Source organism: Lissotriton helveticus, chromosome 12, assembly GCF_964261635.1.
Source record: "Lissotriton helveticus chromosome 12, aLisHel1.1, whole genome shotgun sequence".
Classification (NCBI taxonomy): domain Eukaryota; kingdom Metazoa; phylum Chordata; class Amphibia; order Caudata; family Salamandridae; genus Lissotriton; species Lissotriton helveticus.
The window spans coordinates 811,204,385-811,218,154 of NC_136073.1; the positions used below are offsets into that span (position 1 = coordinate 811,204,385).

Sequence of the window (13,770 nt, forward strand, 5' to 3'; positions counted from 1 at the left end):
GATGGTACTGTCACCCTTGCAGACCTAACCTCTGCCTCTGGGCTATGCTATTACAGTTAGATGACTATGCTACTGCTTTCAGGTGAGCTCCTACGTTCCACTGTCGTAGGCTCTGATGCCATCCGCAGGCAATCTTTCCTGTTATCCCTTCTTGTAAGGTTCTTTGCGCATAATTCAGCCTCAGTCATCTCACTAACTACTGTTCTTCAATAACCTTGTTCTGACCTAAGCCCTCTACCTCTGCATAATCACCCTAGGCTACTCCATACCTCACAATGCCAAGGAGCTACCAAATGATGCTGCATTTACCCATTGCCACTTCCCGTGTCTCACTGACTTTTCTTTTTTCACCTGATTATATAGTCTTAAGCACAGCTACCTCCTTAGTAAACAGGCGTATGTGAGTCAAACCATCCTTATGTCACATGTGCAAAAACAAACCTGACGCACACCTTCTTCTCTGGCAGGGCTCCTTCAAATGCGGCCCGTGTAAAATCGGGTTTGTTGGCAACCAGACAGTGGGCTGCCTGCCCAAGAAGTCCTGCAGCAGCCCTGACTTCAACCCCTGTGACGAGAACGCGCACTGCGTGTTCGAGAGGAACGGTGACGTGAGCTGTGTGGTAAGTTATGACTGTTGTTGAAACGTTTGACGTGAACGCGCACTGCGTGCTCGAGAGGAACGGTGACGTGCCCGGACATGGCAACATTTTAGAGCAGGCAAGTGGGAAATTTATAATTTCTTTTTTTTTTTAAAGGTCTGGAGAATGTATTTTCCCCACTGACCCATTAAAGCAGACACAATCAGCCTGAATCAGGTCTATTGGTATGGTGACCGACAACCAGCATTTATTTTTTGCCAGTTTAATAACATAGCGCACACAAAAACTGGGTTTAACCGCTTCGCTGTGGCTGGAATTCCCCCACTGTGCTGGAGAATTCCATGCATGCGCGGTTAGGACGGCCCCCGGCCGTCCTCCGCACAGCCCACCATGACGTCAGACGGCCGTGGGGCCGTCCGATGCACAAAAGCGGTTAAACAATGTTTTTGTTTGTACTGTGTAAAACTGACAAAAATCTAAATTGAATCCTGTCACATGCTCTAATCTCCCCTCCAAGAATTAAGGACAAAGCATTAACCTTTGATGTGAGAGGTACTTCTTGTAGAGGGAGATTGGGTGACAGGAATCAAAATTTAAATTTTGGCCAGTTTTACAAAACTCCAAATCGGGTTTCTGCTTGCAGGAATCGGGAAGTGGGAGACTAGCCTTGAAATCAGCAGTCTCCTGCCTGAACCAAGAGGGTTGGCATGTATGTGTGACCTGTTCGGTAAGTGATGACTGCCGTTGAAATGCTATCCTTATGAGTAAAAGCATAGGAAAACAAACAAGGGTCAGTGTCACAGAATCATTATTTATAGAAATAAACACAACAACAACTCCTCGCTGCGTCCAAGGACCACAGAACACTTAACTCATATACTACTTACACATTGGGTGCAAAAACAGCATAGTTAGTGTTATTTACTATGTTTCCCAGCCTATCACTAGCCACCTAAATTGTATTTTTAAATATATATATTTATTCACATTTTTCATAGTTGCAGTACAAAAACAATTCTCAGCAAGAATTTGAAGACGTTTCAATGTCAATACCTCAGCATCACGTTCTTTACACAGTGGTAAACAGTAAGACGGCAGTTGCATATCCCTTCAGTCCCCCTCTGATCCACCCCCCCATCCCTCTTCCCACCCCGTCCCAAGACCTCACTGGGATTCAGTAAGCGTAAGTCCATAGTGTTTAAGCCACGGCTTCCAGCTTCTCCAGAACTTTTTGGGGACAGCCCTTTCTAAATTGTAATTTTAAGCATATAGTTAAGCATTTTTCGGATCTCACATGCAGTATAAAATTATTCTAGCATTTATGGCTTCACTGAAGATCACTACAATGCACAACCAGGAAAGCAAGCAAGTAACCATTTATTCTACCCAGAAGGACCATCTCATCAACAGAGGCCTCCCTCCAAATCTACGTGCATATGGTTGAAAATGATTTGTTATGAGCATTCTGTTCTAAATGTGTAGTCGGAAATCTGTGGTCCTAAATGTACGTTTTAATTTTTTTTGAGAAACTCAACAAATGGCTTAAACTATAAGTTCGAAGTCACGTTAATTATTATTTTCTAAAGCACACTTTCACCCAATTGGTTTTTACTGGTGAGGTTGAGAGAGTCCACAAGGACTGGTGAGAGGGTTTGTCGATTGCTGGGAAAAAAGTCCTAAAGGAACACGGCTTACAAACGGGTCGATCCAGCATGGTGGTAATAGGGAACAGTAAGAAGACCATTTAAGGCTCATCATATTTGGTAGCCTGGAGTGTTGTTAGAGGATGTAATTCTTAGAAACTCAAGCCCTGCCTCAAAGAACACTTTTTGAATCACATATTGGGAGTTGAATGCAATGCATCTGTGCACTGCCAGCCAGTTTAGGGAGCGGTAACCAGGGGTTGTTTGGTAAGTCTTATCAGGATCTGACTCTTATGTTTTGGAGCTGTTGTAGGCAAGGTAAACCAGGTTTATATCTAACACAAGACAGAAATAATATGTTCATTTGTAGTACCTGGTATGAGGATGAGAGGAAGGGCAGAACATGTCTTAGTGTCTGCGTTTAAAAAAGATCACTTTGATACCACTCTCCATGTGAGTTTCATAGCCGGAAATCAGAGTCAAGCAGGATCCCAGATTATGTACCAGATTTGTAATAATGACCCATTCAGAGGATTGCCAAGAACATTAGCTGCCAAATAGACGCACTAGCTGAGGTCATGGGAATCTCAGAAGTGGTTGGATTCAGTTTGAGAACATTTTCCGCTAGCCACCAACTGTTCGTGTTTGACTCCAGAGACATGTGTATAGCAGTTTTACTCTCATTTAGTTCCTGCGGTTTATAGGGCTACGGAAGATAACGTTGGAATGAGTATTGGAAGTGGGATAAATCTGAGTGGGCTTTCTAGTAAGGTGTCTTTATTCACAAACATTCTACATTGAGATTACTGGTTTGGGTTGTCCTTAGGAGGATTTCTGTCTGGGTTCTATGGCAGTGGTCTCCAGAAGTCCTTGACCGCTGTGGGCTACACTGTTAAGATATATTCCCAAAAGAGACATATCAGGCCAGGTTCAGACCTCGCTGGGCTAGGGGCATCAGCTGGGAGAAGAGGGCTCCTCTCCCAATTTGGGAGAAGCGTTGCGCTTCTCCCTGTGTTAGGTTGGTGAGTTCTTTTATGCAGTCTTCCAGTTTAATGATCGCATAACTTTTACACCTGCATGCAATAGTAGAGGAAAACTTTCTTGAGAAGGTAACTGCTTAACTAACTGGCACATCGTTTGGTCCATGCTTTTTGGCGTCTCACTGTTTTTCTTCCCGGGGTTCCTCATGAAGGTAATAACTAGATTTTGTTGCTGTCCTTTGGAATAAGTTGGCTAAACTGACCATCGGGTTCTTAATGGAATCTCTGAGGAGTTTGAGGTCACTGGACCGTATACCATTTAGCTAACGTTGTTTACTGCTGATATCCCATGGCTATCAGTATTATGGAGTAAAAGAAAAACATGTGAGGCTGGTGGGGGCTCGGAAGTATGATAGTATTTTAATGACACTGATAGAGATTCTTTCGACAAAGTGGCAAGCTAAGAAGCCAGATGGAGGGCTCATTATTAAAATAGCCTAATAATAAATTGTAGATATAGAAAGTTGGTTGTGTGTTCGAATATTGTTGACAGAAATATCTTCTGCTACAAATGCTGTAGTCAGTATATCAGTTAATCCCCATGGGTGTAGATTTTATATTACTAGCCTTGGTGGAGTGATATTGTTGGAAACAATATTCGGGACATAATATTTAGGTCAAACAATATTCTGATCATGATACTCAGGTGATCGTGATTTAAGATTGGGATACATGAAGGACATTTTTTATCGGTGACTGAATATATTCTCAAAAAAGTGTGTGGATAGTCAATTAATGAATTAGAAAGGCCTGATGCAGCTGCATGGACGTTACCAGAACGAGAAAGTTGGGGTACTTCAAGTTTTTGGTTTAAGGTTGTGCAAAGTGATGTGCAGATGGAGAGGGCAGGGCTCTTTTGGCATATTCTGCCTTTTATTATTTTTAATAAGCTGTAAAAAGTAGATTTTGGAGGAATCAGCTAAAGACAGCACATTTGCTGAAAACAGATAGAATTCCCTGGAATTGATTTGAGTTTGTGTCTTTTCTAATACTTCACTCGGCCTAGTGGCCTGTTGAATAGTAGGAGCAGAAGGGGCAGGAAAGACGCAGTGCATGTAGAAATAAGACTTTCTAATGGATCCTTAACATGTAAATATCCTCAGGCCGGGCACCAGACTGAATCTGGAAATTTCGAAGCAGTGCGTCTGCGCGCCGGCAGGTAGTGCCATGTGACTCAGTGTAAATGTTGTTCCATTTCGGAAGTGACAACAAACCCGCATATAAGTGCTACCTTGTGCACAAACGTCATTTCCTTTTTTCCACACTTTTTGACCAGGATACCAAGCTGAGCTCTATTTCTTCACTTGTAAAGAGATTTTCCTGGGCCCCATAAGGCTTGAGGTTTAGGCTTGTTGCATGAAGTTAAGGCTTGCAGCGACTGCACCCAGAGGAACCCAAAAGCCACCCAAGATTGCGAGGTGAAACTCTACAAGGCAAAGCACTGAGAGGCTCAGCGCAGATCTTGCTCCAAGTCGAAATCGAGAGCGCAGACCACCTCATGTTCGTGCTCCTGAATCCAGTCCTGAAGCAGATCTTCCTCAAGGTCGAAGTCTCCCAGTAAGTCAGAGAAGATACAATAGAAGTCTAAGTGGGACTCAGCCCCTATCCACCACTCTCTGGAGAAGGTGCAAGGGTGTCACTATGGCTCCCAGTCGTTCCCCATATCCACCAAGGAGCCAATTCCATCTCTCGTCCTGATGCCTCTAAGTTCCCTGGCCCATCGGCAATGCCACAGCAAGCCTTTCAAGAGGCTATGTCTCAAGTTGTGGCCTGCTTCTGACTCCCCCTGGCATGCCTATGGGTCCCAAGGATCCACGGGGCCTTCAGTCAGGTTACTGCCGAATGGTTTGCCCTCCTGCTTTCTGGAACCGTTGACTCTGCTGTGGGTTCCTCACAGGCGTTGTGCTCAGCACCCACAACCCACGTTGGCCCTTCAAACATTGATGCTGGCACCAAAGCCACCATCACCAGAAGGGGACCCACAACCTATTGTGTTGACAGACTCCGACCCAGCTTCGGTTCGATCTCTAACAGCGGCATGGGTCAGATCTAGAGATTCTGGAAACTACTTTGAACCCACCGCACTCTATTCAACTTCGGCGTTATATGCACACACTACACTATATCAGCATTTTGGCTTAGACTCTGATCATAGCCAGCCTTATAGACATGACAATGGTGAGCATGGGGACGAATTTGCCCCACCTCATGACAAAGACAGCTGGTACATGGACTTACAGGAGCCTGTGGGCTGGACACCCTTCCCCGACACTGGGCTGGTTTCCCACCCTGGACCAGCAACAGAAGAAACTACTTATTTTTCAACGGCCATCAGGAGGTCTTTCTTAGGTCTTTGAGCTACACCTCCCACCTATGAAAGTTATAACGAACATACTCACAGAGGTCCTACAGTCATAGATCTCCACATCCCCACAATGGAGTTTAAAACAAACATACTCCAAGACGTCTTACAGCTTGACTAGGCTCCACCTGAACCTCATTTACCCCTCATTAACACACTGCAAGGCACTTCAGATAAATCATGCTCTGGCCTCCGCAGTCAACCGACGAGTTGCCTCTCTTCATAGACCTGCCCCAGACAACCCAGATTTCCTGCCCATCATTCGACACTTGAACATTTGGTGGTGCGGGCATCCACTGATGGAATGAAGCCTACACCTTTCCAAACTCTTCCCCTGATTGGGCATCAAAACAGGTGGATGCCTTTGGCAAGTGTGCATTCTCCACAGCCAATCTTGCCTTGAGGTCAGTGATCAAGAGCTTCCTCCTTGGGTGTTATGCCTATGCATTATGCAACATGGTGGGTAACATCTTACCTGCAGTCTCAGAAAACGTATGGGCTTCCTTGCCCAAACTATTCAAGATGGAGTGTGTCCAGATTCGTCATCTGCTCTGGCTCGGACACCATAGCCAGTCCAGGCAGGGCTATAGGAACTAGCGTGCTGCTTTGATACAGCCCTAGAATGACTTAAAGAAAGCCGAGGTACAGCACATTCTCTGGGTCTCTGAGCTCCAGTCCAGAAATTGCCACAGCATGTTCACCCTTTTAGGGGATATGATATGGGTCAGCCATATAGACAGTAGCAGTCCCACTGCCTGTTCAACAGGTTTCTCACCCCTTTAGAAGCCAGACTGTGGTTCCAGCAGACAATGGTCTGGTTATCAGGGACAGTTCCCTCCCAGTCTTCTGGCCCTTAAGCAACAACCACGAAATCCCTTTGGGAGCAGGGTCAGTCACTTCCTGAAAGGATGGCAAAACATCATATCCAACACATGAGCCCTGCAGATTGTCCAACTGTGTTACGCCCCACTCTTCCTTCTCTATCAGCAACACCTACCACCTATGGTGGAATGCCAGTCTCAGGACCATCTGTGTGCCTCACTGCAGGAAGCGCATACTCTTTTGGCCAAAGGAGCCACAGAGAGGGTTCCAGTGTTATTACTACCTTGTGCCAAACACGGGTGCATGCCTCCTTCCAGTTCTAGCCCTTTGACCTCTCAAAGCCTTCCTCGGCAAAGACAAATACAAGATGTTCACTTAGGCGCACGTTCTTTCTGACCAGAATCTAGGAGCCTGAACGGTGGAATTGAACCTGCAGGACGTATCGTTTCCCGTCCGTCTTACTGGCCCACAGAAGACACTTGCAATTCAAGGTGTGTCTCAAGCACTTTCAGTTTGCTGTGCTCCCGTTTGGCCCCTTGGGTGTTCCCAAAAGTGATGATGATGGTCACTTCCCATCTTTGGATATCGGGTATACCATCATTCCCCTTCTTTAGTAGCTGACTCTCCACAGTCAGTCGTGGACCATCTCCAGATGACAGCAAACATTTTGACATCATTGGGGTTCTCGATCAACCTGCTGAAGTTACAACTTTCTTCACATACCCTCCCTTTCATCAGGGCCACCCTGGATACGGTGAACTTTAAAGTTTTTTTTCTGGACCAGCAAGTCGCAGACATTCGGGCTATGATCCTGATGTTTCATCCTTCATCCTGAGTCTCTTAAAGGTGGCTTTAAGGCTTCTAAGCCTATCAACTTCCTGCATCCTACTCACAAGTCATGCCAGATGGCACATGACAGCGTTAAAGTGGGACATGAAGTCTCAGTGGGCCCGGCACCAAGGGAACTTATTGGATTGCATCCAGGTGTCAGAGGAGACTGCATATGATCTGCTGTGGTGGCTGCTTGACCACAACTGGCCCACTGGCCCACCCCTCAACTTACCCCACCCAGTGGTGATGGACCCTTGCTATTGGGTTGGGGACAACACCACCACCATGTTGTATTGCAACAAGCAGTGCTGGGTAGGGAAGGTCCAGGGCCCTGTGCCAGGAGGCTCTGCACCTCTGGCGTTTGCTGAATCATCAGGGGATTTCCCTGTGCTGGCATCCCATCCTGGCAGGATGAACAGCCAACCCAAGTCATCCTAGTGGCACCAGATTGGGCCAGGACAGAGTGATGCCCAGAACTTCTGGACCTGAGCATCTGCCTCTAATCAGGCTTCCACTGTGGGAGGACCTCCTGTTGCAGGGCAGGGTATTGCACCAGAGCCAGCACAATCAATATCTCCATTGATCTCCCTTCCAAGGTCATTGATGTTATTCTAGCAACCAGGTGCCCTTCCCCAAAATCTGCATATGAAGGGTGCAGGGACAAGTTTGTGGCATGGTGTCGTATCAAGCAGTTAGATCCCTTTTAAGGTGAAACTTTCGGATGTGTTGTTGTTCACTTTGTTTTTGGCCCAGCTAGACCTTGCTCTGGGCACATTTAAAGGTTACCTCTAAGCTATATCAGCCTTTTTAAGTCTGCTGGATTAACTGTCATAGTTCAGATCTCTAATTGTGGTGCGTGTTATATAAGGTTTGCACATGTGTTTCCACCAACACCCTTTGTAATGCCACAGTGGGGCTTGTATTTGGTGCTCATTTTTCTGATATGTACCCCTTTTAAACCAATGCACAGTTGTTTGTTGCATCGACTCACCTTAAGAACTGTTTTCCTGGTGGCAATAACATCTGCACGCTGGATTATAGAACTTTAGGCCCTCTTGATTGAGCTTATACCATCATTTTCCTGGACAAACTAGTTCAAAGGACTCAGGCGGCATTCCAATTGAAGGTGATGATGCCTTTTCACATCAGTCAAGCCATCAGTCTTCTGATCTGCAATGCATTGGCAATGAAGAGTTCTCCAGAAGGCCTATGGGCTCACTTCAACAGAGCCAAAACTTCTACTAGTGAGTTGGCATGCGGAGTCCATGTTTGAGATATCAGTCAGGCATGTACGTGGGCATCAGTGCAGGTATTCACGTAGCACTACTGCCTCTACAGTCAGGTCTGTAGAGATGGGCATTTTGCCCTCTGGGTCCTGTAGAACTTTTCCGTCTGAGCCATTTCGCAAACCCACCTCTTTGGGAGATACTGCTTTGGTATCTGCTCACAAGGTAAGGAATCTGCGGTTAGAAGTATCCATCAGAAGAACATGTTACTTACCTTTGGTAATGGTCTTTGGGGATACCGTATCTAACAGCAGATTACTCACCATCCTTCCACCTGCCCGGTCTGTGGTGTAGTCTCTTCCATCTAAAAAGAATCCCAATTTAGGAATCTGCACTCTAGTTGAGTGCAGTGCACTGACGACTCCACATCTGAGGATGCACAATATTTCCAGAAAGTAACCGACATCTGTGCGTATGGGTGGCGCTTATATGTGGCTCCGTTCATCACTTCCAGAGTGTAATGGTGTTGATCCAGAGTCGCACGTTGCCACCAGCTGGTGTGCAGGAGCACTGCTTTGAAATTTCCAGATCCAGCCTGGTGCCTGCCTCTGGATATTCACATTGTGCGGAAAATGTGGTTAGACAGAGTATCAACCAGAAAGAGCTTTACCAAAGCTAACAAACTTGATCCTTGTGGCTGTCATGATGTGATACTTGCAATGTCAATTGGAAATTACAGTTATGAGTATCTGCAAACTGTGCAGGTTCCTAAGGCTTTGAGGATCTCCGGATCTAAGGCTAGGAGGTAGACTTATTCATTTTCTTTGTCTTTTTTCTTTATTGTATAGTGCAATGTAGGCTGGGCTGGCAATGGATACGGGTGTGGACATGACACCGACATTGATGGATACCCAGATGAGCCAATGCCCTGCATCGATAACAACAAGCACTGCAAAAAGGTATGTAACAGCACTGTGTGTGCAACTTTAATTGAGTATCAGAGGTTATTATGAACGTGTTTTTGTCTCTCATTTCAGGACAACTGCCGCTTCACTCCAAACTCTGGACAGGAAGACGCGGACAATGATGGGATAGGGGACCAGTGTGACGAAGATGCAGATGGCGATGGCATAAAGAACGTTGAGGTGCTTGTGCCTGACTATCATGATCATCCCATTACCTTAGGGGTCATTTAGAGCCTGAGAAATTGGGTCCACTGATGTGCTGAGTTGGATGAACTCAGCCACAGGAAGTTGTGCTAAATTTTGTGATGGCATCCAGTGTGAGTAGGTACAATATTTTGGGGCCAGGGTGTGGATACAATCTGATGCAGAAGACATCAGTGATAATTGCGTGTCCCTTGGAGGATAAGTCTTTGCGAAATGGATCTGTGTTTCAAAAGAATACAGGACACGTTAAGAGATTCCAATTCATAAAGTTAGAAATCATAAATGTTGAAACTCTCTGAATCTCAATTAGAATTATCAAAGATTCATCTGAGCTATACAAATTAAAATTTGCAGTGGCCAAAATCAGTCAGAATCATGAATGTTCGAAAATATTCTAATTTCTGAATCCATCCGATAATATAGATATTCGACTCATTTTAATTCGACTCATTTTGGGATTCATTGCAACTGTGATATCAATCCCGTGTGCTATCTGTTCACACTGTAGCTGCTGATGCAGCTTGATGCAGTATTAATTAGGTGCACTAAATTAATGCATAATTCCTAGCTATCTGGCTTGGAATAAGTTGTAACTTGCATAAACACAATTCGCACACCTTATTTGCGTTTATTTGACTTGATTTTAAGCAGTATTAGCCATTCACATTCTACCTTTTTTTTTATTGCACAATGTGAAATTGAGACATTGGAGATATGGAGTAATTGCTGCAAAATTTTGAATCCTTATTTGTAGAGCAAAGAAGCGTTTTTCTACCTCAAATGGAATTTGCGGGTGATTTTGAAGGGTTAAGGCATACGATTCGGGTAGCCATTGTTAATGTGTTTGTCCCGTTTTTGTCCTGTCCTGATAAAGACCCTGTGTATCACCACCTCCACAGGACAACTGCAGGCTCGTCCCCAATAAGGACCAGCAGAACTCAGACACGGACTCCTACGGTGACGCCTGTGATAACTGCCCAAATGTCCCCAACAATGACCAGAAGGACACGGACAGCAATGGAGAAGGAGACGCTTGCGACAATGACATCGATGGAGACGGTAAGCTTCTTGTACAACATGGCCTGCTTATGAATTGTAATACAGTTGCTCACAGATGTGGTGTACCTAGAGCCTTGTATTCTCAGCCCCGGAGTACACTTTCAGTTACAAAGGAACATGACGTTTTATTGGATAAAAAGCAGCAGAGTCATTGAAGAGATCGCTTGCGTGTTCCTGCCACAGATTCTTCCAAAGATGACCCACAGAGCAGGTCTATGGTTCATAGTCAAAGACTGTAGAAATGGTTAGTGAAGCCTGCCGACCAACTGCGGCTCTTACAGATAACAGTGGTGGGGCCGGGTGGCTTGGGGTGTTACGACAGACGACAAGAAAAAAAAAATAATACATTTTCCCTCGTCGTCTGTCGTAATCCCACTCCCCTTCCTCACCTGGCCCACCGCTCTTACCTGCATGAGCCGCTGCTGCTGCCGACGCCTTTAAATAAGAGACTCGCCCTTATTTGGAAGGTGGCACCTTATTTTCTTTCGTCTCCTTTTGGATCTCCCTCTGCGAGAGTCCTCAGAGCATGATTCAGTGCCACTGGTAGAGGGAATAGTCTCTCCTCTCCCCTCAGAACTTTCATCCGCCAGGGAATCTTGGCTTCTGCGGTGCTCCACTTGGCCATGGAGGTGAGTCTTTTCCCTATCCCTGAAAGTGCCCTGGAGAGGGTCTTGCAATGGCGATGTCTTGGGGTCTTGATAGTCTGGCAAACAAAGGATACAGACCCTGTGTGAGTCTGTTTTTGCCAGTTTTCTGCCACATTCTGGGCAGTTAGCAAAAAGAGTTGGCGTTTTGCAACAAAAAAAATTCAATATATTTCCTGTCAGGAAACTATTTAAAAATACTCTACGCCCTAAAGTACGTCAAGTGAATCAGCTTTGGAAAACCTACAGATGAAAAACTTTGATGAAAAACCTTAAAAAATGCAGAGCTCTCCTCCAGGATCGTGTCATCAGGAGCTGCTAAAAAGAACTGAGAGGAGACACTAGAGGTCAAGAGGCCCTTACATTTTTTCATTGCTGCAGCCTATACAGCTACATTGCTATATATTCCACTATCCCTTACTTTAAAAAGTGTTTGTGAAGGACATTTTTAAAAGGTCACTTTTCATTTTACTTAAGTGACTTTTAATGGTTTGATCTTTTTTTCCTTCTAGATTTTAAAGTAATTCATTAAGATTGGCAATATAGCCTGTTTTAAGGCTGCAAAAGTTTACATTTGTGTTGCATATGTCTCCTGGTCTTTCTGAAGTAAAGTGAAGTGGATGTGACTTTGAAAGAACTGCTCCGGGGTCACCGTGCGTAGGCAGGTCTATTCGGTGCTCATGATTATCAATGGAGATCCCCTGAGAGAGAACTAGGATTACAGGTAAGAAACCATTCCTAACCTCAAACATCGCAGTTATCAGTCTCGTAATAAATATCGACCGGTCAAAGCACGAAAATCTGCATGTTATTCCACCAAAACCCTTAATTGGATGTTATTGTACCAGAAGAATTCTGACTCAGGTGCAACAATATCACCTAAATTACAGAGCCATGCGTAATGAGGGCCCCAGTATCAGCTTCACACGAAGTGAAATAATGACCATACGAAAATTCAAAAGTATGGTATTTGTGTGGACTTTTCTTCTTTCAACAAATTTTCTGAATGATTTAGAAAATGATGCTCTTACAAAGAAAGCTGAATAGGAATCTGAGGATAACAGAAATACTAGATGATTGATTATTGCCTGGGAAAAGCAGATTCTGGGAAAAGCCTGATTCAATAGATAGTAGCACACGTTCAATTTTTCTGCTACTTAGCCAAATCCTTTATTTATGAAATCAAAACAAAGCCGCAAGAGATGCAGCAACTTTTTCGGAAGACACTTTAGAAACATTCCGCTGGCTGAAATGTGTAAAGGCGTTCTGCTGTCCAATGATGTTCTAAACTATCTTTTTAAATGCTGCAGATTGGGTGCGCCTGTTTGCCTACAGTCCCTGTTCGCTAAAGAAATGCTGATAAGTATGTTCAGAGAGGATGCTCTTACTATTGTCCATCTCCTTTGACGGGTTGCCACTTTCTACTCCGTGGCCAGCCTGTGAAAGTATGACATTACTGCACATGCAATAATTTCAATTTCAATAATCTTTATTCGATTTTCACAGTATTAAAAATCATAAAAAAAAGTACATATAAAAATACATCCATACAATCTAACACCAATAAATAACATCTGACTTAAAAAAGTATTAAATCCTTAGAGTGAATCTATCGAATATTTAGCAGTTCATAATAAATTCCGTAATCTTAATTTTTTTTTTTAAAACATTGTCATAAACATTATACATGCAGGGTTCCCTAATTGCTGCAAGTTCAGATACGATGGCCTACATTGCCGCCATGCACCACCTCTCAAATATTGCTTAATCCATCTATAACGTTCTTTTTTATATAGTTTACAGAACATGACCAGATGGAAAGTGGATTGGGATGACATGTTATCGCATGGGCATATGGCCAGAGTTCTATGCCAATCATTTGTAGCTGGGAACATCACTAGGCGATGGAATAGATTAAATCTGAATCTGGTTAAAATGAAACGTTCAAACCCCAGAGTCACAAGGTTTAGATAGGGTTGTATTCTGTTAGTGGTCAGCAGGAGTTGATGTTCGGGCACAGTTTTCTTCATAACTTCCCCTCCAAGCCTTATTATGTTAAAATGCTCCATGCATAGGTGTTTCAATACTTTCTTTGGGATTTCCCCTATTAATTTGGGGTTACTGTGCCATTCTGGCCTTTGTATATCGTTTAGCACCCTCCTGACATACTCAAGCCATTTAATGCGCTTAAAGTTATCAAGGGCCATAACATCTCTAATTATTCCGTGGTTTAGGCCAAGTTCTTGTGTCACCCAGACTCTGCGCCACAGCAAAATTGGTTGGATTCTAATCACGTCAGTTAGATAATCCATACCTAATTCTGCGTGGCAATTATAAACCGATGTGCCCTTTGGAAGGGCCAGCAGATATCTAAA

The 13,770-nt window shown here is 44.3% G+C and overlaps 1 protein-coding gene across 1 annotated transcript in view; it reads left to right on the top strand.

Annotated features, from left to right (window-relative positions):
- The window catches only part of THBS3 (thrombospondin 3), a 189,301-nt gene that overhangs the window by 94,077 nt on the left and 81,454 nt on the right, over nt 1-13,770 (top strand). The window contains exons 11-14 of the mRNA XM_078671378.1: nt 468-620; nt 9,372-9,482; nt 9,561-9,668; nt 10,592-10,751. Coding sequence (XP_078527504.1) covers nt 468-620; nt 9,372-9,482; nt 9,561-9,668; nt 10,592-10,751 — 532 coding nt within the window. The remainder of the gene's footprint in view (nt 1-467; nt 621-9,371; nt 9,483-9,560; nt 9,669-10,591; nt 10,752-13,770) is intronic.